The sequence below is a fragment of the Melospiza georgiana genome, chromosome 20 (genome assembly GCF_028018845.1).
Source record: "Melospiza georgiana isolate bMelGeo1 chromosome 20, bMelGeo1.pri, whole genome shotgun sequence".
Taxonomy (NCBI): Eukaryota; Metazoa; Chordata; class Aves; order Passeriformes; family Passerellidae; genus Melospiza; species Melospiza georgiana.
This window is the reverse complement of record NC_080449.1, coordinates 4,500,179-4,525,880: the sequence shown is the minus strand read 5'-3', so window position 1 is coordinate 4,525,880 and position 25,702 is coordinate 4,500,179. Positions and strand designations below refer to the sequence as shown.

Here is a 25,702-nt window from a genome sequence, read left to right as displayed (position 1 = left end):
TTTTCAAGATTGATTGAAAATTTCCTATTAAGAAACAAATTTCTAATTAAATGGAAAGGTCCTGGAAAAGTTCTAATGCTGGGAGGGGGCAAGGGGAAGGGGGGATGTCTAAACAAAGAAATAACCCTTTTTAATAACATTTTTTCAGCTTTTTACAGCCAGACTGTGACATGCTTTCAAATCTTCAGATGAAAGGGCTGCAGTGGAAATGAAAATTATTGCTTCCCTTTGTGCTATTGACAGTCCACCTTACCTCCACCACATATTATTAAGTGTATCACCAGGCAGTGATGAAGATTTTAAGGAGAGTTTTCTAGAAATAGCCCTTTTCTGCTCTTTGGTTAAAATCTAACTTCTAAAGTTAATGTTCATGTAAGAAAATTCTTACCTGAATCTCCTTTTGCCTCTCGTACTGCAGAGATGCTACGATTTGCTTCTCAATTCATAATCTCTATTTTTTAACCAGATATTTAAGATGTGTCGGAGGCCACAACACATTTTTTTTATTATTTAAATTGAGGTTCTGCCTCGGGGAGCAGAACTTGCCCAAGGAGGGTGGGAAGGTGTCTGTGACCAGATAGGGAGAAAGCTCTAGATTTTTTGTCCTGCATGACAAGCAGAACATTTTGCATATCACCCACATCATCAAGTCCAGTATTTTTGTAGTCAGGGTGGCAGGAAGATCTGAGGGCACAGCTCATTAGGATAATAGGTGTTCCTTATTAGACAAAATATTTGTAAAACTAGACACACTGTGGGTCATACAAACCTCTCAAAGTACCTGAGAGATGTCAGACATCACCCAGCTCCTCTTACAGACCACAAGGCCAAACTCATGCTGGGAAGGGTCATTTTCTGCCAACCCTTGCTGCAAGACTTTTTAGGTGCCCCTAAATAATCCAGCAGCTAATGTCTACAAAAAAATATCAAGATGATTTCTCCAAGAGGCAGGTTTAAAATACAATCTACAAGAGCTGCTCTGAAGGGAAGAGGAGGGAAAATGAAGGGACAGCAGAGCCTGGCAGTGATTGTGGCTTCATTTCTCTCCTGCTCCTGGGTGGTCGGTTGTGGTCAGAGCTGTTGTTTGGATGTGTCTGAGGAGCTGGAGAGAAGGATGTCCTCTTTGTTCTCCCAGCCAAAACCATGGCTGATGTATAAAGAGCTGGAGGAAGGTGTCTTGTTTTGTAGATGTCAGATGCAGGAGAGGAGCTCAGCTAACCACGCTGGGCCTGTGGCAGATGGGATGGGAAACACCTGATGGGGATGGATTAGCTCAGACATCACACCCGGTGCCAAAGCAAAGGGGTCAGAGAGCAGGCAAGCAATGCTGCTCCTAGACCACCACGATGCTTCTCCAGAAACTTCAAAAGGATGTCAGCCCAGACATGTTATTTCTTCCAGTTTCATCTGTGAGCTGAGAGGTTTGGCTGCCTCTAATGCAGCAAGTGTCCTCTCAGAGTCCTGGGGTTCATGTGGCTTTCACCAGTAGTGAAGGTGACAGTGACAGTGGCTCTTGCCAGAGCAGGTTTGTCATTTTCCAGGCATATTAAAGAAATTACAGTTTGTGCCATGATTAAGTGATTTGTCAGCAGAAAAAAAGTGCAACTTCCTTGGTTTGGGCAAGGCCCATATTCCTGTGGGTTGGGATTTCCAGAAGCCATAAGGAAATGGATGCTCAACTTTCACTAAAATTCAGCGAGAATGAGATGCAGAGCTGCCTCCAGTTTGTTCCATTTTCCATTAGTGATCCATCTGTCAAGCAGCCTGTCCCTTTAGTGACTACTTGAGGGTCAGGCATCAGTTTTAGCTGTATGATCTTGTCCTGGGGCAAAAAGTGCATTGCAGCACATAGAATTGCATGAGAAGCACTTTGCAAAGCCAAAGCAAAGGGAGTGCTAGAGACTAAAATCCCACTTTAAATACAGTCCTGAGCACATTTTATGAACTGGCAACCCAGTTTAGGGATTGAGTCAGAAATGAGACCTGGACCATGTCTGTCTCTGTTATTCTTTATTAATAATTTTGTGATCTCTTTTGGTGGAGGCAGGGCTTGCAGAAATATTTGAGCAAATGGGGTAAGTGTTAGAAATGCCTTAAAGCTGAATGGTTTTCCATAAGGAAAAAACCTTCCCTGCTGCTTGTTTACTTCTGATTTATTCCCCAGTAAAAAGGGGTGAAGTTTGCCCATTCCCTACTAAACCCACTAAACTCCAGTGAAGTGTCTGATGTGTTATTGTCATTCCCTCACAAAAGCAGCTGGCATAGCATGGGAAAAACAATCCCATCACTTTGGGGGAATCAGAAGGGTGGAAGAGGCTGGTCTCTCATCTGACAAATAAATTAGCATCAAAACCATGATGTTTAGAGAATAAATTGCTGTTTCCTCCATTACTGGCATTTCATAGCTTGCAACCACTGAAAGCACAGTCACTGATCTAACCATTAAACCAAGCTCTTCTGGGAGAGGGAAGGAAAACAAATGCTGAGATGACATTTATTAGGTGTGCTTGTTCAGGCAGTCCATTACTGCTCTGGCTCCTCACTCTACGTGCTGAGGGGCTGATCCTGCATGGCAGTCAATGGATGTCTTTGCACTCCCCTGGCTCACTCCACTGAAAAGGAACAGGCACAGACTGAGGATGAAGAGGAAACAGGGGAGCTAATTGAAAGGAATGAGTTTCAGGAGGAGCTGTAGAGCCCAGCCAGTGCTTGCAACTGTACACGAGTTATTGCGCTATAGCTAAGGAAAGATCAGGCAGTGGGAAATGCTGCCTAATGGAAAGGGATATTGGCTGCTAAAAAGGCATTTTTACACATGTAGTTTTATTGCTGTCTCTCTTGTTGGAGTCTGCTTCTCTTGTGTCTCACTACTTTTATACTATAAAATCCTTGTGGTACAAGCATTGACACCAGAACCTTCCACCTGTAGAGAGTTCCACTTATCTTCATGTTCTTGATAAATCATCACATAGTGGAACTTACTATGGAGCTACAAGCCCTGGCGTTCAGATGCCACAGCAATCTTGGAGTTAAAACCTCTAGAAAAGGGATGGAATGATCTTGGTGGTGTTGATGCACTTTTGACAATGTCTCAAGTTTCTTACATGGTCCAAACTTGAGCAGCCTTCCGGCAGTGGAGAGATGAACGAAATACAGAATTTAACATTGGTTAAATCATAACAGAACACATATTTATTTTATCTACTTCTGTTTTCAGTTGAGCTGAGACTCAGCAGGCATCTTTGCCCCAGTCTTCTGCTTGAAGCAGTTAAATCTTGTACAACACACTGTATTTGCTCTAACTTGGAAATAACAGCAGCTTTCTTCATGTCTGGTGGGATTTCCTCCAGAATCACACTGAGATCCTGGAAAACGACTGTTATTATACATCAGAGCAAGCTCAGGAGCTTGGGTGAAGAGTGATGGTCCTGTGATAGAAATTCAACATTCTGGTGTAAAATAAAAAACCTAAAATAGTTGAAGTACTAAAACACTGGAACGTACTTGCAGGTGTTTAATAGACAAAAAATAACAAGTGGAAGCAAAACACAAAAGAAAGGTAAAGAACAAAAGGAATAAGCATTTAAATCATTATTACTGTACTCTGCATTATCAATTTGAATTAGATCTGGAGTTTAGCTGTGTAAAACCTAAATGTGTTGTAGAGCCAAATGTGTTGTTCTCTGCAGATGCAGCACACAAGCAGTGTCACACCTTTGCTGGGTGGTGTGCCGCTGTTAATCCCTTACACTGCTCCTTCTTCTTCTAGGGAAAAAAAACACCAGGAAAGAAAAGGATCTCCAGCTTGGTTTGTGCTGTTAATCCCTTACACTGTTTTCTTCTTTTAGGGAACAAACACACCAGGAAAGAAAAGGATCTCCAGCTTGGTTTGCGCTGGCTCTCCAATTTCTGCTGCAGATTACAAAGGCCAAGCAGAACTAAAATTCTCTCAGCCTCAAAAGGAAACCGGGCACCACAATGGGACTCCCCAGCCGGGTCTTGGCCTGTGCCATCCTCGCTTTGCTGTCCCAGCACGTCACTGGTGGACTCATCAAGAGAATTATCCGGCAGAAGAGGGAGACTGGGCTGAACGTGACCTTGCCAGAGGATAACCAGCCTGTGGTTTTCAACCATGTCTACAACATTAAGCTGCCCGTTGGCTCCCTCTGCTCCGTGGACCTGGACTCGGCAAGCGGCGACGCCGACCTGAAGGCAGAAATTGAGCCCGTCAAGAACTACGAGGAGCACACGGTGAACGAGGGCAACCAGATTGTCTTCACACACAGGATTAACATTCCCCGGCGGGCCTGTGGCTGTGCAGCTGCCCCAGACATTAAGGATCTGCTGAGCAGACTGGAGGAGCTGGAGGGGCTGGTCTCCTCCCTGCGGGAGCAGTGTGCCAGCGGGGCTGGATGCTGTCCCAATTCCCAGGCAGCAGAAGGTAAGGCAGGCTGGGGAGCTGCTCCTAGGGGAAATTCTTGTGCTGGCTGTAGATGTTGTTTAGAGTGATACTCCAATCTCTTTCAAGAATAAGCACAAGTCAACCCGTTAAATTTGAAACGTAATCAAAACTGGGAATGTGTTTGGCCAGTGTGCAAGGTACATTCATTCACAGTTCCACGGCTTTATGGATCTGTGGGTCAGGAGGTGGCCTGGGACCCTTTGTAGATGTGGCACTGAGCATGGACAGCACTTGGACATGGTAAATCCGCGTCAGAGTTAAGATTAAAACTCACAGTCCAAGCTCTTGGCTCCACTTTTTGTCGCCTTGAGGAAGCTGCCAATGTAACCATTTTTGCTTCCAAGTTTTCTTTAGTAGAGACCAATAAAAATACAGCAGGACATAAGGCAATAGAAAAGCACAAATAGTTACAGAAGAGGGAAAAATGTGTCTGTCTGGTTGATTTTTAAATTGAGGGAAGGAGTTGGTCATATAAGAGAAGAAATACATATCTTCTTCAGAATTAAGAAGCTTTGAGCTCAGAGCAGCCTCCTGGTTGCTGATACAGCTGATGACACAATATGCTGCCTGACTTTTCTGTTCTGGGGTGAATGGATGAATGATGTTCTATTTTGCATGCCCTAATGAAGCAGTCAGGAAAGCTTCTCAGTCAGTGGGAGAGGATTTTGAGAAGGGAGGAGGAATCCAGAATGCTCAATTACCAAGTCGCTGGCAGGGGATCTTCCCTGGCATTAGAGCAAATTAAAGCTTTCCTGGTTAAGTAAATCTAGGTGGAGAAAGAGAGATTCTCATTTAAAAACTTTAAAAACTGATATCCTGTAGGGAACTAGAAAATCAGAGCCTTTTGGGTCATAAGTGCCACGCTGGCCTACGGCATTCTAGTGCCATGGGGATTAATGAACTTTGGGCTCGTTGGTACAGGTCGCCTGGACACCACACCCTACTGCAGCGGGCACGGCAACTACAGCATCGACATCTGCGGCTGCGTCTGCGAGCCCGGCTGGAAGGGCCCCAACTGCAGCCAGCCCTCGTGTCCCAACGACTGCAATGACCAGGGCAAGTGCGTGGACGGGCTGTGCGTGTGCTTCGAGGGCTACACGGGCCCAGACTGCAGCCAGGAGCTCTGCCCCCAGGGCTGCGGCGCCCACGGGCGCTGCGTGGGCGGGCAGTGCCTGTGCCACGAGGGTTTTGTGGGCGATGACTGCAGCGTGCCCCTGTGCCCCCACAACTGCCACGGCCGCGGGCGCTGTGTGGACAGCGAGTGTGTGTGTGATGAGGGATACACTGGTGAGGACTGCAGCGAGCTCATCTGCCCCAACGACTGCTTCGACCGCGGGCGCTGCGTGAACGGCACCTGCTTCTGCGAGGAGGGCTTCACCGGCGAGGACTGCGGCGAGCTCACCTGCCCCAATGACTGCCACAGCAACGGGCGCTGCGAGAACGGGCTGTGCGTGTGCCACGAGGGCTTTGTGGGTGACGACTGCAGCGAGAGGAGGTGCCCCAACGACTGCCACAACCGCGGGCGCTGCGTGGGCGGGCGCTGCGTGTGCCACGAGGGGTACCTGGGCGAGGACTGCGCGGAGCTGCGGTGCCCCAACGACTGCCACAACCGCGGGCGCTGCGTGGGCGGGCGCTGCGTGTGCCACGAGGGGTTCATCGGGGAGGACTGCGGGGAGCTGCGGTGCCCCAACGACTGCCACAACCGTGGGCGCTGTGAGAACGGGCAGTGCGTGTGCCATGAGGGCTTCACCGGGGATGACTGCAGCCAGCTGCGGTGTCCCAACGACTGCCACAGCCGTGGGCTGTGCGTCAACGGGCAGTGCGTGTGCGATGAGGGGTACATGGGTGAGGATTGCGGGGAGCTGCGCTGCCCCAATGACTGCCACAACCGCGGGCGCTGCGTGGAGGGGCGCTGTGAGTGTGATAATGGCTTCACGGGGGAAGACTGTGGTGAGCTCTCCTGCCCCAACGACTGCCACGGGCGTGGGCGCTGCATCAACGGGCGCTGCGTGTGCGATGAGGGCTTCGTGGGCGAGGACTGCCGGGAGCGCTCCTGCCCCAACGACTGCAACAACGCGGGGCGCTGCGTGGACGGGCGCTGTGTCTGTGAGGATGGCTACATCGGGGATGATTGCTCTGATGGTAGGTGCAGTGTCCCTCTGAACTGCTCCCCTTGGGCCAGCCAACAGCCTTGGATGCTTCATTGAAGTTTTCCATAGAGCTGGGCCTTGTTGCTTTTCCAACATAGTCCAAACAGCAGGATCGGGGATGCGGCAGCACTGGTAGCTCTTGGCATCCTGAAATATCAGGGATAAGTAGTGTAGCGGTTTCTGGTGGCTTTTGGTGGTCACCAATACAACAGGCTGCTGATGGTGTTGCAATGCCTTTGTCACCTCCATTTCTGCTCCCACCACAATGTCATTGGTGCTGTAGACAGCACTAGCTGGGATTTGTCACCATGAGCCTCCAGGTTCTCACAGTACCTCTTGATGCCAGGAAAAAAAGCTGAAGGAAGCTGCTCTAGCTAAGGAGAAAAGGGAAATGCTCCAGAGTCTTCTCCACATGTGTGTATGTATTCATACATATATATATATAAATGCACAATACATATGTATATGGATGTGTGTATATTAGATCTCACAGAAGCTTACAGGAAAATCGTGGGATCAGCTGGAGTGGAAACTTAGCTATAAAGTCACATGCTTGGTTTCCCAGGACCAGTGACTCTATGGAAATTGATAGAAAATTTTGGCAGTGTGATAATGACTAGCTATACACCATAAATGAGGTCGTTTTCTTTAGTAGATCCTGGGGGAGAAATTGTGAGACTAAATTTTGGTAATGAAAGAGTACTTTGGGGTTGGGAGCACTATAAAAGACAATGAATACCCTTTAAAAGAAATTCCCATCATTCATCTCCTCCTCCTGGAAGGTGCCTAAGCCCCACTTTGTGATCTTGCACAGGCAGATCTATTGCAAGTATTTACTCAAATAATGTTTTATTTGACTTTGGAAAATCTGTGCAAATCTCAGGACTTCTAGCTCTACAATCACGTGCTGCTGGCAGTTGAATTAAACATCTGAACCCCTCGGGACCCAGCTATAGCACTCTTGTGCTGCAGTCATGAGAGGAGCAGCTGGAACACAGTCAGCCAGAGGTTGCGTGTAAGTGTGAGAGCAGAAATTGGCTTCTGGAAATGTCTGTAGTCTCCATCAGCTGAGCATTCCTTTCCTCAGCAGCTAATTTGTGGGACATGCCTTCCCCATTCCCTGCGTGTGAGATGAGCCTTAGGAACCACTCCTGGGAAAATGTGAAACTGGGCAAGTCATTATTTCCTGAGCCTTGAGAACTTCTTATAACTTTGGCTGGGCTTTTTTTTTTTTTTTCCCATTCCCAGTGTCTCCTCCAACTGATCTGACTGTGACCAACGTGACAGATAAAACTGTCAATCTGGAGTGGAAGCACGAGAACCTCGTCAACGAGTACCTTGTCACCTACGTCCCCACCAGCAGCGGGGGCTTGGACATGCAGTTCACCGTGCCGGGAAACCACACAGCTGCCACCATCCACGAGCTGGAGCCAGGGGTGGAGTACTTCATCCGTGTCTTTGCAATCCTGAAAAACAAGAAGAGTATTCCGGTCAGCGCCAGGGTAGCCACATGTGAGTTTAATGTTCCCTGTATTCATCCTTTTGTCTATTCCATTTGCATCTCTCTTTTGGGGTGTTGCTTATTTCATATTTTCTGTTTTCACTTTGCATGTGTTGGCTTGCATCCCTTTCTTGGAGGTATTTTTTCTGCATTTTTATTTTCAGTTCAGATGTATTGATTTACATTCCTTTTTGGGATACCATTTCTTTTGTATTCTCTACTTCCAATTCAAATGTTGGCCTGGAAAAAACAGCTTTCTGTATTTCCATTTTCTACTTTTTTCCAACATCAGGGATTGTGTTAGAAGCGAGCTCTTCTGCTCTCAATGTCTCCCAACATGGTGCCTTTGTGAATTAAGAACCTTGGCTTCTTTATAAAAATGCACATTTCTTTATTATAATGTGCATTTTTTACTGTAATGTTCATTTTAAAAACTCTGGTAATTCTTCCTGAGAAAAAAATTAAAAATGTAACAGCATATAAAAGAGCAATATGAAATCACTTAAATTCAAACTATTTTGGCTAAAATAGAGGTTACATTTGTTTTGCATCTTTGCTGTGATTTACTACATCTTACCTTTTATCTGCCTGTCTGTACATCTGTCGTTCATCTTTTTGTTTTGTGCACATCACTGTCATATCTAAACATCCCAATATCAAAAGGTGCTCTTTGATTCTGTCACTGACCTCATTTCTGGAGAGTTGGGACAGGATTCAGCTCTCCTGACTTCCAAAGTTAACACCAGGCTTCTTTCAAGACGGCACAAAAAAGAGAATTTGAGGGTAAAATTCTTCTTATTCTAAGGTGACGTTTAACCAGTTCAGGAAAGCCTCTCCAAAGCCACAAGAACTGGATCTGAGAAGAGTTTAACCACCTCAGCTGCAGGTCCCTACCTGGCAGATATGTCTAGAAATGGAAAGATGTCCCACCCCAGTGCCCTATTTATGGGAATTTGACACTAATGTGAGAATATCCCTTTCTTCTGCCACAGATCTGCCTGCTCCAGAAGGTCTGAGGTTCAAATCTGTTCGGGAAACATCCGTCCAGGTGGAGTGGGACCCTCTGAACTTTTCTTTTGACGGCTGGGAGCTGGTCTTCCGTAATATGGTGAGGAAGCGCTTTCACGTATAGAATGAAAAATCCTGTATTTTTATGTTTTTACTCAATGATTGTCCCATGTGTTCCAGAAAAAGGATGATAATGGTGACATAACCAGCAGCTTGAAAAGGCCAGAGACATCCTACATGCAGCCAGGTTTGGCACCTGGGCAGCAGTACAATGTGTCCATCCATATCGTGAAGAACAACACCAGAGGACCAGGCCTGTCCAAAGTCATCACCACAAGTAAGCACAACCTGTGTTTGGTCTGGGTTTAGTTGGCCACCAACACAACATCTGCTGTTTGGGGGTTTGTAAACAAAGAGAAATTCAAGCTCTGCACTGTGAGTTAATAGCAGGGGAAGGAGATAGTGGAGATGCTAAAGAATACATGAGGAAAAAATAATTCCTCTCCACATAACCTGTTTGAAGCAGAAGGGAAATTTATGTCCAACTTAGCATGCACTTTTATTCCTTTTTCAAGATGTACATCAGCAGGAACTAGAATTCCTTGCTAGAATTTTTTCATCCTGGTGATATTTGCATGAAAAGCATGTGAAGGTGAGGAAGCTCTCAGGGCTCTTGCTTGTCTTTCTTTTGTCATCTTCCGGTTTGAAGGAGTTTTGATGGATTTGCTTCTGATGGATTGATTCCATCTGGAGTCCAAAACTACAGGAACCAAAGGAAGAGCATAAATGAGGATACTAATTTAAACTTTGTTTTGAATCATCAATTAAAAGCATAAGAATATGGGTGCTTTTCATGGCAATATTTATTTTTAAAGCCTCTTTTCCTTTCTCTTTTGCTTGGTACCAGAGCTTGATGCCCCCAGCCAGGTGGAGGCCAGAGACGTCACTGACACCACAGCTCTCATCACATGGTCCAAACCCTTGGCTGAAGTTGAAGGTGTAGAGCTCACTTATGGCCCCAAGGACATTCCAGGGGACAGGACAACCATTGACCTCTCTGAAGATGAGAACCAATACTCCATTGGCAACCTGAGGCCGCACACAGAGTACGAGGTGACTCTGGTGTCTCGTCGAGGGGACATGGAGAGCGACCCTGTGAAGGAAATCTTTGTCACAGGTGAGGGGCTGGGAAGGTGCCACAGGGACCACCCATCCTCCTGTGCTGTTTGTGTCTTGTTGCTGGAGTTGGCAGTTACTGATCAACACAAAATCAGCCCAGTTTTAGAGGTACATGGAAGTAGAGAACAATTTCCTGTGCCTTTTATGCCTTGTTGGCTCACCAAAATATTTAGACCCTCCCACAAGAATCTAAATGTATTTTTAAAATGGGAACTAGGTTATTGTGTCTTTTACTCTAAATCCCTGTTTCAAAACCAAATTCCTCTGAATCATTTGTCTGTCCAATGAGCTAAATATCTTCTGTAGTTCCTGTTACATCTTATTTCTCTTTGCCTAATGAGTTTAGAAGCAGAGAACGGGGTGTTTTTTCTTCTTCAGTTCTGCAAATATTTCCTGCCATTCTTTCATAAATTTACTGTGCTCCTCAGTGATTCTGGGAATGTTTTTGGAAAGTGTGGGTCCTTTAGCAGGTTATCAAGGCTTGATGCATTAAGAGAGCTGTGAATTACATCCCTTTTCATCCTTAAATACAGTTGTTATTTTGGAACAGGATTTGAGGCTACTGTAGGTGAGAAAAATGAAAGCTCATAGAATTTCTCCATAATATTCACCTTTTTTTGAGACTTAGAGTTCCTTCCAGCCATGAATGCAAGATGTTACTGAACAGAAATTCTAGATCTGACCAGTTCTTTGCTCTTCTTTCCTTTTGAAAGCTGAGGTTTTTGTAAAGGAAAACAGTGTTTTCATCCAAGTGTGTTTTTCCACAAACCCATACACATTTTATAGTAAAAGCAAATTATTACAAGTGAAAATATTATTTTTGTCTCAGGAGATAGAAGTTAAATTTCTTGAACTGAAGCTGATGAACTCACTTTTCATGCTAGAAAACCTTTGATTTTTGTAGTTAAGACATCACAGGATCATATGAGAGGAAGCTTTACGGGTCATTTCACCTTCTAAAAAGCACTGTCACAAGAGACTGCTGTCCGCAGAGAAATATTCCTAATTATTTATTTATTGCTTGGTTGATTCCAGACCTGGATGCTCCAAGGAACCTGAAGAGGGTGTCCCAGACTGACAGCAGCATCACCCTGGAGTGGAAGAACAGCCATGCCAACGTCGATAATTACCGAATCAAGTTCGCCCCCATCTCTGGTGGGGACCATGTGGAGATCACAGTGCCCAAGGGCAGCCAGGCCACAACCAGAGCTATACTCACAGGTAGGGGGATGGAGAGATTGTCATTAGTGTCACATTGTTTTTGTCACCCCAGGGCACGGACATGGAGAATTAAATGTGCTTATGGTCACCATACATTAGAGGTACAAACAAGTTTTGAGTGATCTCAAGCACATTGTTTGGGGACAAGAGGTTACAAGTTTGAAATTAGATGAGATATTAGGAAGGAATTGTTCCCTGGCAGGGTGGGCAGGCCCTGGCACAGGGTGCCCAGAGCAGCTGTGGCTGCCCCTGGATCCCTGGCAGTGCCCAAGGCCAGGCTGGACAGGGCTGGGAGCACCTGGGACAGAGGGAAATGTCCCTGCCATGGCAGGGGGTGGAACAAGATGATCTTTAATGTCCTTTCCAACTCAAACTATTCCATGATTCTATAATTTGAGTAGACCAAACTGAATTGAAAGCCATGTGAAATGGATTTACCAAACCATTTCACTTCCACATGCGCCCTGAATCCAACTAATCAGTTCCCCTAATTCCAAGCAGTTCTGTGGAAGTGCCTTCACATCCTGAGCTCAAGAGGCATTTTCATGTGCTAGAGGTGGGAGTCACTGGTGCCAGTCTGCAGCTTGTCAGCTGGAGGGTCAACAGAAACCTCAATTGTCTGCATAGAGGAAAGCAGATCTCTCACTCTGCATCCATTCAGCCTTCCTTATTCCAATAAATGCCTGCAGGTATATTCCATGGACAGGAACTCACATTTTTTCTCCTCATCTCACAGGTTTGAGGCCTGGAACTGAATATGGCATTGGAGTGACAGCAGTGAGGAACGACAGGGAAAGTGCTCCTGCTACCATCAATGCTGGCACTGGTGAGTGTCCTGGTCCCATTACAGCTCTGGAGGAGGCACCTGTGATGGAGCCACTCTTCCATTTCTAAGAGATGCTGGAAGAGATATTTTAGAAAGTTCTTGAGTTCATTGTGATACTTTTTCCCTCAAGGAAAACAAAAAAATCCAACAAAGGTCATGACCTCTGAATCTCATTTCTTTTTCCTGTTCCTCTTAATGTTCTGTGAGTTTCATCTCCAGGTGAGCTCCTTAATGATAATTATACTTGCACTGATCACTCTGGCCAAAGCCCAAGAGCAGACCCTACAGCTTGGCAGAAGGGACCCAAAGAGGAGTTTTTAGGGTTTATAATGTAACACAGTACGGTAATGTAATGATTCTTATAGGCTGTGTGTAAATACTATAGGATTTGTACCTTGTACTAGATTGGTTAGTGAGAATCAGAATATTCAACACAAAGAAGATTTATTGTATTGTAATGGGAACCTCGATCTCTTACCCTCTCACCCTCTCTCCCCCTCTCTTCTCTCATTCCTGCTCTGAGCTGTGTTTGGCAGCTCCCAGCAGGGCCCTGCACTCAGGCCCTTTGCAATAAACCCCAAGTTCCAGACCTGGCTCCAGAGATCTCTCGTCTCCATCCATCCCAACCATCCTACCCACTGACACTCCAACAGATATTCCTCTACAGATGCCTGAAAAACTCTCTCAAGGCACTTCAGAGACACCTCAACTTTGCTTGTTTTTCACTTGCAGACCTTGATAACCCCAAGGATCTGGAAGTCAGCGAACCCACTGAGACCACCCTGTCCCTGCGCTGGAGAAGGCCCGTGGCCAAGTTTGACCACTACCGCCTGGTTTACACCGGTCCCTTGGGGAAGAAGGGCGAGGTGGAGATCCCAGTGGACAGCAGCTCCTTCCTGCTGCGGGGGCTGGAGCCAGGCACCGAGTACACCATCAGCCTGCTGGCAGAGAAGGGACGGCACAAGAGCAAACCCACCACTGTCAAGGGCTCCACGGGTGAGTAACAGCCTCTGGTGGTCACTAGCCCAGGGAGAACTTCACCTGATTTCCTAATCCATATCTAGGGAACTTCCTTCAGAGCTCTGCCAGCATGAGAGAGTGAAGGATAGATGGGTTTACCAGCCAGCAGAAGATATGAAACCATTTCACATCCCTGAATCCAACGAATCGGTTCCTAATTCCAAGCGGTTCTGTGGAAGTGGCTTCACATCCCAAGCTCAAGAGGGATTTTCATGTGCTGGGGGTGGGATTCACTGGTGCTAAATCCATCTCTGTGTGTCCCTCCCTGCTGTTCCTCCCTTTGTCCCTCCCTGCTGCTCCCTCACCTCCATGCTCCCAATGATTTCTTGCTCATCCTTTGAGAGGCCTCACAAGGAGCTCATCCACCCGTCCTGCGTGGGTGCAGAACTCATTCTTTGTTTTAGGCTAGGCTGGGTATTTTTGTACATCATGTCTTCTAACATGTTTTGCATTCTACAGCCAAAAACCCAAGAGGAAGAGCAAGCAGAATGTGTTTAACTTTGTTTGTTCCTGCCTAATTTATTCTCTTCACAGCAGGTCATCATCCCTCAGCAGGGCCAGTGGGGCTCTGATGTTGCCCCATTTCAGTTTTCTCATCCAAAACTGGAATAGTTTCTGCCCCAATCTGTTCCAAGCCACCATTTCTGCTGGGTACTGTGACTTATATTTGTCTGTTTCTGCCATCTCCATTTGTGCAAACCACTCCCACTGACCACTATCAGATGACTTACTGAACAAGGTTTTATCCCTTGTAAAACATTTTGAGCCAAGTTTTGTTGCATAGACAATTATATCTCAGTATAGAACACAAAAAAGTCCTGAATCTTTAGGTTTCTCAGCCTAAATCCTGTGAGGCAAAGCCTCAATCTGCTCTAAGCAAGCAGAGATGGTGAAATCACAATCAGCTGGGCTACAGCTATTGTCCTTAGCAGACACCAAGGTGTTTATGCTTTTCTCCCCAGTGACCATCTGTGAGGTAAGCACATGTCAGACAGTGTGGATTTTACAAATTAATAATTACACAGCTTAACTTAATAATTTACACAGATCAAAGCTGGGCTCATATTCCCTGGCAGTGCTCACACCAGCACAACCTCTGAATGCTTTATAGAGACAGCAATCCATCAGAGAGTTACGTGGTCTGGAAACCATCAGTCCTGAATGAGTTATTTGGTGCCTAAGTCAGGCCTGTGTCCAGTGCAGGGAAAAATTAGGAAGCCTTGAGGCACATACAGAAAAAAGGAAGCTGTAGGTTTGTGTGGCAGGAGTGAGCAGAGTTCAATTTTCCAACTTTCTCGGTTGGAAGACTGAGAGGTTTCACGGAAGTCTGCAGAGATGGTGAAGAGGCAGAAACAATGTGCTGTGGAATCTCACAGCCTGGTCTTTGCAGCATCATCTTCCAAATCTTCACAAGGTGGCTTCTTTTTCCTGGTTCACCTTTTATTTTTTTTTTTTTTTTTCTTTAGAAATACCTTCATCTGGCTGCTGTATTTGTTTTATGTCTTTTCTCAGAGCAGCAGTAAACAGAGAGGGCTCTGCAGTGGGCTCCAGGGAGGAGCAGTTGACATAACCTGGCTCTGTGACCTTTCTGCTGAGCAGGAATGGACAAATCCAAACACAGAGCACAGGGAGCAGAAATTCTCTGGAAGATAAGTGGTCTCTTCAGTTTGCTTTTCCATCTACCCTCAGGACACTCCTCTTTATCCATGTTCCAGCACTTGGGAGGTCCCAAGTCCTCAGGCTGAAGCCAAACAATCCTGTTTTCCCCTCTCTTGTGGAGGCAAGCTGAAACATTCAGAACTCATGAACCTCTAGCAAAGGACACATCACAAAACACATAATGCAGGATGGAAGGCACTGTTGCTTCTGTCCCTTCACATGGATGAAGTGCAACTCAAGTGACAAAATCTTTTTTAACTAATATTCCTGATCCTGCACTCAAGGGATGGCAACAATTACAGAGTGAAGTTTGCTAAATTTTGCTGAAAAGGAAACACTGAATATTTCACATTTCTATTTGCTTGCTTGCCTCTTGTAGCTCCATAGGTAGTGTAACCCTAATGCAAGCATTTAGGCCTGACCCAGAGGAGCTCCCTGAAATGAGGCTTTTTGTGCTCCAGAGGCATCAGGAATGCAGGAGAATTCCACGAGGGACCTTGTGGTCCTGAGGGAAACAGACCACACAGCTTTAGAGTCTTGTGGTGTGTAAATACAGGAATCCACAACAGTTTTGTGCTCAATACAGGAATACAGGAATCCACAGCAGTTTTGTGCTGGAGTAATGGAAGTGTCACAGCAGAGCCCTTCCTGCCCAGAGAACCCCTGGGAGCTGGGATTGAAGCCTCCAAACCAACACTTCCTATAAACCAAGGTGTGTTGGTTTATAGGCTGGAGAGGTTTATAGTTTGGTTTTTAGGCATGGGCTGGAGACCAGCACTCTGCTCCTCTGGAAGCTGAGTTACCACAGGAAACCCCTTCCTGTTATTAGTGAAGGTGTCAGGAGGGTCCCACCTGCCACTGCATGAAGGTTTGACTCAGAAATTAAAGAAAAGGACACATTTTAGTCCTTGGAGGGACCTTGCCTTGAGCATGTCCCAGCAGATGAGCTGCTCATCTGCAGGGTGAGCACGTCCCCAGCACTCAGACTGCAGCCTTGAGCTTTGTTCTGTCCTGCTCTGCCTCTGGAGCCCTGCCTGCAGAGCACAATGTGGGGCCTGGAGCAGGAGGGATGCCAATACATCAGGCAATGCATGAGAGGCCTGAGGAGATAAATGAGTGAGAAACCAAGAGCCAAGCCCAAATTCCTCTGCTGAAGGACCCAGATTGTGCAGCAACTGCTGATGGATCGAGGATGTGATACTGTCTTGCCTCTGGGAGTGAGCTTGAACAGCAGAGCATGCCTTGGAGAAGTGACTTTTCCATTCTGCTGAATGTTTTCCACAAGATTTATGCTGTTTACCAAAGGCCCTTGTCCGTGGTGTGCGTCAGCCCCTCTTCCTCTCCTGGCTTCTCCAAGGCTCAGATTGCACCACCCTTTTTTATACAAACTCAAAGAAACATCAGCAAGAATGATTAGGTGAGCCAGCTCCATGGGAACGTGCAGTGCTGAGCACTGGGAAACTAAATTTGCCAGGGAAGATTGTCCATTTGTTCAGCTGACTCCTCCTCTGAGAGCACCTGGAGCCTGAGTTCAGTTTTTAGAGGTAGCTACTCCATTTCTGAGTATTTCTGGTTTGTGGTGTGCTGCAGTGATTTCTTAATGAAATTCAGAGGTGCACAGGCACTGCAAGCCCAGTTTAATCAGCTGATTAAGAGAGGGGAAAGTGTTTTAGCCAAAGGGGACTGAAAAGGAAACCTTGTTGGGTCATCAAGAGATTGGGAAAGCGACTGAGAGCCCCTCTTGGGGAATAACTTAAAATCCCAGATTCAGAAGCAAGAAATAATCCAGAAAACTTCTTGCTTTATCCCAAGGAGTTGGGGAAATGTCACAAGTTTCCTTTTTAGTGAAACCACCAGAGAAACATTCCAGTGGAATTCCTGAAAAGGCCAACACCACTCCACAGACAGATTCAGGCCAGGCTCACCCTGGAGATTTTACCAAGAGATATTGAGCTATTTCCTCAGCTGACAGTAAGAAGTGTTCCAGCCTGGGAAGGAGTGTATGGTTTTTATCCATCCAGTTTCCCTTTTCAGCTTCTATCTCTGTTCATTCATCTCACTACTGTGAATCATTCTCTGGCTGTCACCCACCCACCTAAAGCTCCCAGAGCTCTCTGTTTTTTCTGCCCATCTCTTGTTACATCAAGTGTTTGAGCTCACTGTTCTTGTTATTCTACAGTTTGATTGTTTTCCAGATTTTCCATTATCTGTTACAGCATTCTGCCTGCTAAACAAAGAACACTGATATTTCTGTGGTATCAGAGTGTTTTCCATGTATTCATATCATTTTCATTTGTCCATCTCCTGCTTGTTTGTACACAAAGCCACATATTCCTCTGATACACATTAATTATGTGGGATATATGAGTGTTACTATCTGTGGTAGAGGAAAACCATTCTTTCTCACCCACAAATTTATTTGTGGAGTCATTAAGTCCAAGGTAATATTCAGAATTACATTCCCTGTGTTCCATGGGACAACCTGTACATAGCAACCTCCATGTAGCTGCCAAAGTTGGCACAATAAAATAAATCCACTTGTGAATCCAGCAAATTTCTGGATTCAAATCTCACACAGGAGGTTGGTCCCTCAGGTTTTATATAATGTACTTGAACTGCTGCATTTTCCATCTAGATTGGAGTAACCACATCCTTGTGTGGCTGTGCTAGAACAGGCAGGGATGTGGGAGATTTGTGGGGTAGTCAGGGAAAATGAGGGAAAATGAGGGGCCATCTTTGACTGATCTTACACAGGGTTCTCTCACACACCCTCAGTACATCAGGAGTGTAATGCCACCCTAATTTTATGTTGCCTCTTGTATTTTGAAGGTTTTATCTTCAGTTTCCAGCTCAAAGTTCAGTTTCCCAGGGGGAGCTGTCCCTGGGGGATGCACTGCTGCTCTCTCCTCCCCACTGGGCTGCCCACTCTTGTCTTCAGCAGAAACCCTCCCAGCAAAGCCCAGCCCAGCAAAGCCCAGCTTTGGTTTGGAAAGACAGGATTCTGCTAAGTAAGGCAGGAGCCTCCCCTGAAATGGAGAATGCAAACCCTCCCCACCCCTCCGAATTGCTGTTAATTTTAAATTAAGGGGCTCTCAGGCAAAAATACGGAAGGAGAAAATAACAGTTCTTTAATAGGGAAGAAAATAATAAATGGATAAAATTAACAATGCAGTGCACTAGAACAACACTGACAGAGTCAGAACCCAACCTGACACCCTGTGGGTCAGGGTGTTGGTGGCAGTGCCATTGGAAATGTGGCTGCAGCCCTCCTGCAGTGTCAGGGGGGGTTCTGTTGGAGCAGGGGGATCCTGTAGAGAAGGATGGATTCTTCCTCTGAAGATCCAGTGGAAGGAGAGGCAGCTGCTGTTCCTCTGGGGAATCCAGTGCAGAAAGCTGTGCTGGTGTCTCAAACCCTCTGGATTATATCTGGGTAGCAATGCTTGGCTCGTCCCTCTGGGCGGAGCATCTCCCAATGGGATGTTACAGTTCTTATCAGCCATGCAGTGACATTCAATAGCTGTTATCAGCAATGTCCCCTCTCGAGGGAGGTGTGATTGTGGTCACTCAAAGAGAGAGATAAGGCAAACTGCTCCCTTGACAAAAGATAATCTGCCATACAGATGGTAATGGAAAACATCTTGCATTGCAATCTGGAACACCAGCCCCTCAAAGCCCAGCCACCTCTGTGCCTGTTAAATTATCAACTTTTAGACTAAACAAGTGCCCTTGCTCTTGATGTTGTAATTTTTTGCCTGTTCCCAGAACAGGAAAGACCTGCTTGGCACCTGCTGATGCACAAGCAGCTGGGAGTTGCAGAATGGTTCCAAACCTTCCTGCATTGTTCCACGAGCTGCCCTGGAGCAGGCAGATAACAGTTCTGACAGGGGTTTACTGGGAAAGAGGGGATGATGGCAGTGGTGAGCATTGTAGCTGTGCTGGTGTGATGGAAACCTGCTTATCTCCAGGATGCAGCATAGGCAGAGCCTGTTCAAATCATGTCTGGGGTGATTTAAAGGCATTTCTTACTTAAATCAAGACTATTAATGCCAGATGTAAATATAAATATTAATATTATATATAAATATAAATCAGTCTTTGCCTTACAGGCTTTTCTTCTTCCCAGAGGTGAGCAGAAAACAATGTTTCCACACCTGTAGTTAACCTGAGAGAATATTTACAAGCTAACATTTCTGCATCCATTTGAAAACATTTCTAATTGATTTTACTCCTTTGGAAATGTATTTCTTTGTGATGGATGTGTGAATTTGGAGACATGTAATGAATCCTGAGCAGATATTTGTGCTGAACTGATGGATGGTGCTCGATGACTTGCTCTCTCTTGTTGAATGCAAGTGGAGCATGAAAGCAAGGAAGTCACCGAGGTGTGAAATGATGTGGCTTCCCACTAATGAGTAGATAATTCTGCATGTCAGAGAAATCCCCTGCCTGGTGCCTTGTGCCTGGCATCAGAAACTCTGCCTGTGACCTCCACAGCTCTCAGATTTCCAGAATCTGACTGTTCTACAGGATATATCCACAGATCATTCAGCATGTCTCCCCTTTCCATTCCTGGATTTCCTATAAGAAATATTCTTTAAGAAATATTCTTTAAGTTCTTTCTATCCTAGTTTTAGGCAAGAATGTGCATCCTCTCCACTTTATTCTGCCTGTATCACAATGGATAACTCTTCCAAGACTGTTTTTAGTGGGATATGAGGAGCTTTAGCATGTTTCTGCTGTGATTTCTCAGCCTGAGTTTAGATGTGTTTGTGATTTTTGGCATGAATTCCCTCCATGGTTTGTGTCAGGAGCATTCACTGATGGGTGTAAGAAAGACAAAGGACCTGTTTGGATAGTGAGGGTTCCAATGTGATGTAAATGAGCAAAGTTCTTTGGAAGTAATCAAAGAGAACTGATTTCCATCAGCTGAGGATGTGCCAGCTCCCTGCTGGAAGCATTCCAGCTCCTCTCTGGTTGCTGCTCAGGGTGGCTCTGTGAGAACCAGGCTGTGTGTGCTGCTGCTCTCTTTGCTCCAGGCCTGGTTTCAGTCTCCAAAACCAGGAGAACTCCTCTGCTTGGTTTTCAGGGCTCCCAATGCACAGCCCATAGAGTGTGCTGGAGCAGGTGTTAGCTGTGGTTTGGGGGGTTATTATCAGGAAATTTTAGCACTTTTTAGCACTTCTGGCCACTACACGTGGAGAATCATTCAGAGAAACACCATTTGATCCTCCCAGCACTGCACCAACCCTGCTCAGTTATTTAACATCCCCCAGCCCTGAGCCTCCTGCTCTGCTTTTATTCCCCCTTCACTCACCCAGCTCAGAATCACTGTGGCTCTTCATGGCCTTAATATAACCCCCAGGGCTTCCAGTAGTTCCACCCTGGGCAGCACAGGATGAGGTATTTGATCAGTTCCCTATCACTCTGAAAGGCCTGTCCACTTTAAACAGAACACAGGAATTGTTTCTGCTGGGAAATCTTTGAGAAACAGAAATTCCCAATCTCCCAGTTGGCACACAATGCCAGATTAACCTCAGTGGTAGTGCCCAATGCCAGCTCTCTTGGTCCCTGGAAGCTCTACCTGCTGCAGGTATTTCCCATGGATTCACAGCCACCTGTTCCCTTTCTGCTTCAAAATCCAGAACTTCATTTCCATATGGCTTTGGTAGGGATTTTAGGCTTTGTAAGTGATGCTTTTCCTCTTGGCTGCTTTATTCTTCCTTTTGCATGGGATGAAACTTACAGCTGTGGAATGAGAGCCTGGGGTGTTGCAGCATGGACAATGGAAGGTGCTGCAGCATCAAACCTCTCTTTTCAAATTGCATGCAAAGAGAGATGTTGATGCATCTGCTGCTGATAAGGGATGTGGGAACAGAGAGATGCTGCATGTGCTTGTATGGATTGTGCTCAAACACAGCAGGAGTTTGGCATGGAAGTGGTGATGCCAGAGAGAAAAAAAAAGATTGTGAGACCCTTCCAAAAACTCCCACGTCTTACCCTGTTCCATCAATTCCATGAGGTGCCAAGGCTGAGTTCAGTAATGACCAAAGCACCAGGGTGGGAGCTCAGATCTGGGGACTCAGGACTGCACTTGTCCATCCCTCAAAACCAAATTCCCAATAGGAGGTAAACTACTTATGTAGAGATACAAAGATTATTTCACTGAGCCAGAGCAGTCTCATCTGTCCATGGTTTGTTCTCTCTGGTTTTGGTTTTGGTTTTTGGGTTTTTTTTTTTAAGAAACATCGTCCCTTGATCTTTACCATGGCACTGTGGTTGCTTTGTCATCTGTGCTGGGTGGCTGAGGATTTTGGAGCTCTTCAGCAATCCTGTTTGGTTCATGATTCCACAGGAGAACCCCTTGGTCCCTGGAGAGCAGAAGAGGTTGTTTGCTTTTCTGTCAGACATGCATGAGCAACAAATGGCAGGGAAAGGGGCTCTGCATCATGGAGCAGAATGAAACTGAGCATTTTCAGAGAAATCAGAATTGCTTTCAACCTGTGATAGTTCCTGCATTACTTATTATAACCAAGCTTCTATTTAAAAGATTTAACTCCACTGTAATTTTAGTTTCACTTTAATTTTAAGGAAATGTATATGTTTTATTTGTTTCTGTTGCCACCAACAGATTGTGATCTCTGATACAACCAGTTCCCTTGCTGTCTGCTTTCTCTTTTCCAGATAACAGTCTTGTTTTGACAGAATTCATATTTTACCTCAATGGATCTCCTTTCTGTTCCTGATAAGGGAAGACAGCTCTGGATTAATACATTTCTTTTATTGTTATTGAACATTTTCATAATGTCATAAACAATCTCTTTCCTTCTAACAGGATGGAAAAAGCTCAACAGAACTTGTGTTCCTGAATAGTAGCAATTTACTGATTTGTTAATGAATTTTACTGAAGATTGTTATGATATATGAGTGCTCAACCTCTGGAAATCCAGCCCCAGCTGCCTGCCTGAGGCTTTGAGCAGTCATGCAATAATCACACTGGTTTTACAGGGAGAAACTCCATATGAGTGATGCTGCTGAGCCTAAATTTCATTTATTCCAGGGTCCCCTTAACTACTGTATTACAATATGCATAAAGTTGAAGTTTACAATTGACAAATCAGATCCATTTCCCTGCATGCAGCATCTCCTTTGAATTCTCAGTCATGCAGAATGGGATTATTCAGAGACACTCTGTTCTTACTGTAACACTTATGTGCAACAATTCAAATAAATCAGAAGGGTGCTGAAAATCAGCACAGGCCACAGGTCAGTGATAGAGCACGCAGGACTTTCCAGGTAGAAAAACCAGGCAGTGCTCTATCATTTTCACCTCTGACTGTGTAATGTTAAGGAATCAGTTGTGTTTCCTTTGTAACAAAGAACTTTCCATTCTTGCTGAGCAAATGACCTCAGCTTTCAGATTTAACAGCAGCAGAGTTACCTCTGATGGCTCTCAGCTTCCTTGGCCACCTCTGTGGGATTTTGTGAGAATCTGAATTTCTGTGAATGAACATTTCAATTTTAGATTAATATCAGTAACTCTGAAAGTCCTGTCTCCACCCAAAGAAAGGTTTTGTGGATAGAATGATATGCTAAAAGAAGATAAATCCATTAAAGACATGCAGACATGGAGGCATTTTCCTCTTTGTTGTTTTGTGTTAGAAATAGTTTGGAAGCATAAGCAACATCCTTCAAGTGGATGCAATTAAAAACATAAATATCTGAATCCCATAAATATCTGAATCCCATTATAACCATAAATATCTGAATCTGAAAAACATAAATATCTGAACATAAATATCTGAATTCCAACTACTCTAAACCATACCCTTTCCTACCCTTACAACACAGTTACTTCAGAATGGCCCTGAAGTAAAGTTGTTTCACAACTCAGTGTATCAGACTGAGTAAAGTTGTTACAGTAATACCTACTTATCTCACAGGGAGTTTAATTAATGCTGATAAAGCACTCACAGCTGTAAGATTCTCTATGAGCTGCTTTCTGTGGGCAGCCTCCCAATATTTGTTAATTATTACAATTCTTCTCTCACTGTTTCATTTTGCCATGCCTCCAAAGAGATTTCCTTGGAGTTATCTGAGGCAGCTGATAATGTAAATGCAGGGGGGCAGGGGGGGCATTATTAAATGTGAAATTCATTAACACAGAACCTCATTAAATAATCTGACATCAGCCCTGTGACCATGTTCACAGGGGTTCTTGGATGAGGGAAGAGATGAGGATCTGACTCCATGTTTCAGAAGGCTTGATTTATTATTTTATCATATATATTACATTAAAACTATACTAAAAGAATAGAAGAAAAGGTTTCATCAGAAGGCCAGCTAAAAATAGAATAGCAAAGAATGATAACAAAGGTTTGTGGCTTGGACAGAGAGTCCGAGCCAGCTGACTGTGATTGGCCATGAATTAGAAACAACCACATGAGACCAATCACAGATCCACCTGTTGCATTCCACAGCAGCAGATAATCAATGTTTACATTTTGTTCCTGAGGCCTCCCAACTTCTCAGGAGGAAAAACGCTAAGGAAAGGATTTTCCATAAAAGATGTCTGTGACACAGCCCCACTCTGCAACCCAAGTAACAGCTTGCCTCTCTGTCCTTATCCAGAGGAGGAGCCCGAGCTGGGGGAGCTGTCAGTGTCAGAGCCCGGCTGGGATGGTTTCCAGCTCACCTGGACAGCAGCAGACGGGGCCTTTGAGAGCTTTGTGCTGCAGGTGCAGGAGGCTGGCAGCCCCGAGGAGAGCCGCAATGTCACAGTGCCGGGGACACTGAGCTCTGTCAATGTCACCGGCCTCAAGGCCAGCACTCCTTACACCATCACCCTGCAGGGGCTCGCTCGGGGCCACAGGAGCAAGCCCATTTCTCTTGAGACCACCACAGGTACCTTCCCTGCAGCTGTTTGTGACAGAGATGTGAGCTCCTGCGAGTGCTGGGCAGGTCCTGCTGGCTGGGACAGCCTTGCATGAGCTCCTTAGAGCTTGGCTGAACATCTCTGGCATGGAAATGCCTCATGGTTAGGCTTCTCAGTGCCCTGGTGCAGCCCTTCCCTGCCTGCTTTCCCCTTTTTTTGTTCCCTTTCCTCACTTACCTGGCTGACACTAACAGCAAAACCCAGCTGGATGTTGTACCTGCTTGGGAAAGGCCAGGTTGCCTGGTAAAGTTAGAAAAATCATTCCTCTACCAGCCCAGATAATCAAAGCCTGAGAGTGTTCAGCTTATACCCTTCAGAAGCTGCCTCTGAAATTCTGTGTGAATTCAGACTCAGTAAAGCTGTGTGTACCTGACTCAGGGCAAGGAAAACACCTTCCGTATGTTCTCATATAGGAAAGGACACAAATTAATTCCTAATCAGACTAATCAAGTGCATTAAGCCATCCAAGATCATGAAACAGTCTGGCCTGAAAAAGATATAATGCAAAAAAGCAAATTCATCCGAACTACCTTGGCACAAAACTGGCCTGAAGGGAGGCAGGTGAGCTCTGTGCTATCAGGAGCTTGCATGAAGCTCATCAAGGGCCCCAAAATAATTTTCTGGCTCATCACATGAAACTCAACAGTTTGAAATAAGAGCTTATCACAGGCTTTGACCATGAGAGATAAATGTATGTTTACATCTCTGCTGTGTGGCTCTCTGATCCTCCCAGGTGTCATGATAACTGAAATGAACAGTGTGAATTAATTGGCATTAAAGGGGCACCAGTGGCCTTTCCTTCAGATAATTTCTACAAGAAATTATTAAAATCAGACAATTTCTGCTGCCTCTGGGCTCCCCCTCAGCCCTTTGCTCCTCCTGTCCCTGTGAGATAGCCAGCACATGGTGCCCTGCCCAGAAAGGGATGAAAGCACCTGTGAGAACTAATCGGAATTAAAGCATGAAGTGCAGCAGAGCTTGCTTGTTTCTGTGGAGCCTGGAGCAGCCTGGCTTGGGCAGGAATGGCTGTGCTGTGTCCCAGTGAAGTGCTGAGCTTTGAGAGTCCTCCCCAGGAGCTGGGAGCAGATGCCCAAGGAGAGCAGAGCAATGTGCTGGACAAAGGGACCGAGCAGGAAACACATCATGGGTGTCCTGCCTAAATATGCAATGTGCTCCCTTCCTTTACCCTGGTGAAAACAGCAGAAAATGCCCTGCTGAGGTTTTCCCTTCCCTTTCTGGGTCAAGCTCAGCAGCCAGCTTTTCAAAATCTTCCCTTCTGGGGACTTGCAATTGTTAAAAAATATCTGAACCTTCCTGTAACGCTGTGGGGATGTCTGCAGAGAGGAAGAAGCCCCAAGGCATCTCTCCCTGTTTTGCATTTTGGCTCCAGCTCCGAAATTACAAGCCAGCTTTCACAGACTTAAGCTGAAAGGGAAAGTAGAAGAGTAAACAAAACACAAGATTTTGCTTTGGATAAAGCAGCAGCTTTGGTTTTAGCTTCTCCTAAAACTGGAAGCCGCCTTTTCCAAATGCCCCAGGGGCATTCAAGACAATCCTTCTGCATCTGCTTTCATGCTCAGACCTCAAAGACACGGCTGGGAAAGAAAAATAACCATAGTTTTAAATGTTATTTTAATTTTCTTTTTTCCTTATCTAACATTTTGTGACGCTTTAATTTAATTTCCTCCCCTTAGTACCTGTCTGCTCATAACAAGCTTTTACTCACATGCCCTTGCCCAGCTGG

General features: G+C 45.5%; 1 protein-coding gene across 1 annotated transcript in view; it reads left to right on the top strand.

The window, feature by feature from the left end:
- The window catches only part of TNC (tenascin C), a 78,087-nt gene that overhangs the window by 22,213 nt on the left and 30,172 nt on the right, over positions 1-25,702 (top strand). The window contains exons 2-11 of the mRNA XM_058038505.1: positions 3,849-4,441; positions 5,384-6,604; positions 7,861-8,124; positions 9,106-9,221; positions 9,302-9,458; positions 10,029-10,298; positions 11,336-11,521; positions 12,258-12,347; positions 13,080-13,343; positions 23,655-23,927. Coding sequence (XP_057894488.1) covers positions 3,979-4,441; positions 5,384-6,604; positions 7,861-8,124; positions 9,106-9,221; positions 9,302-9,458; positions 10,029-10,298; positions 11,336-11,521; positions 12,258-12,347; positions 13,080-13,343; positions 23,655-23,927 — 3,304 coding nt within the window. The 5' untranslated portion in view covers positions 3,849-3,978. The remainder of the gene's footprint in view (positions 1-3,848; positions 4,442-5,383; positions 6,605-7,860; positions 8,125-9,105; positions 9,222-9,301; positions 9,459-10,028; positions 10,299-11,335; positions 11,522-12,257; positions 12,348-13,079; positions 13,344-23,654; positions 23,928-25,702) is intronic.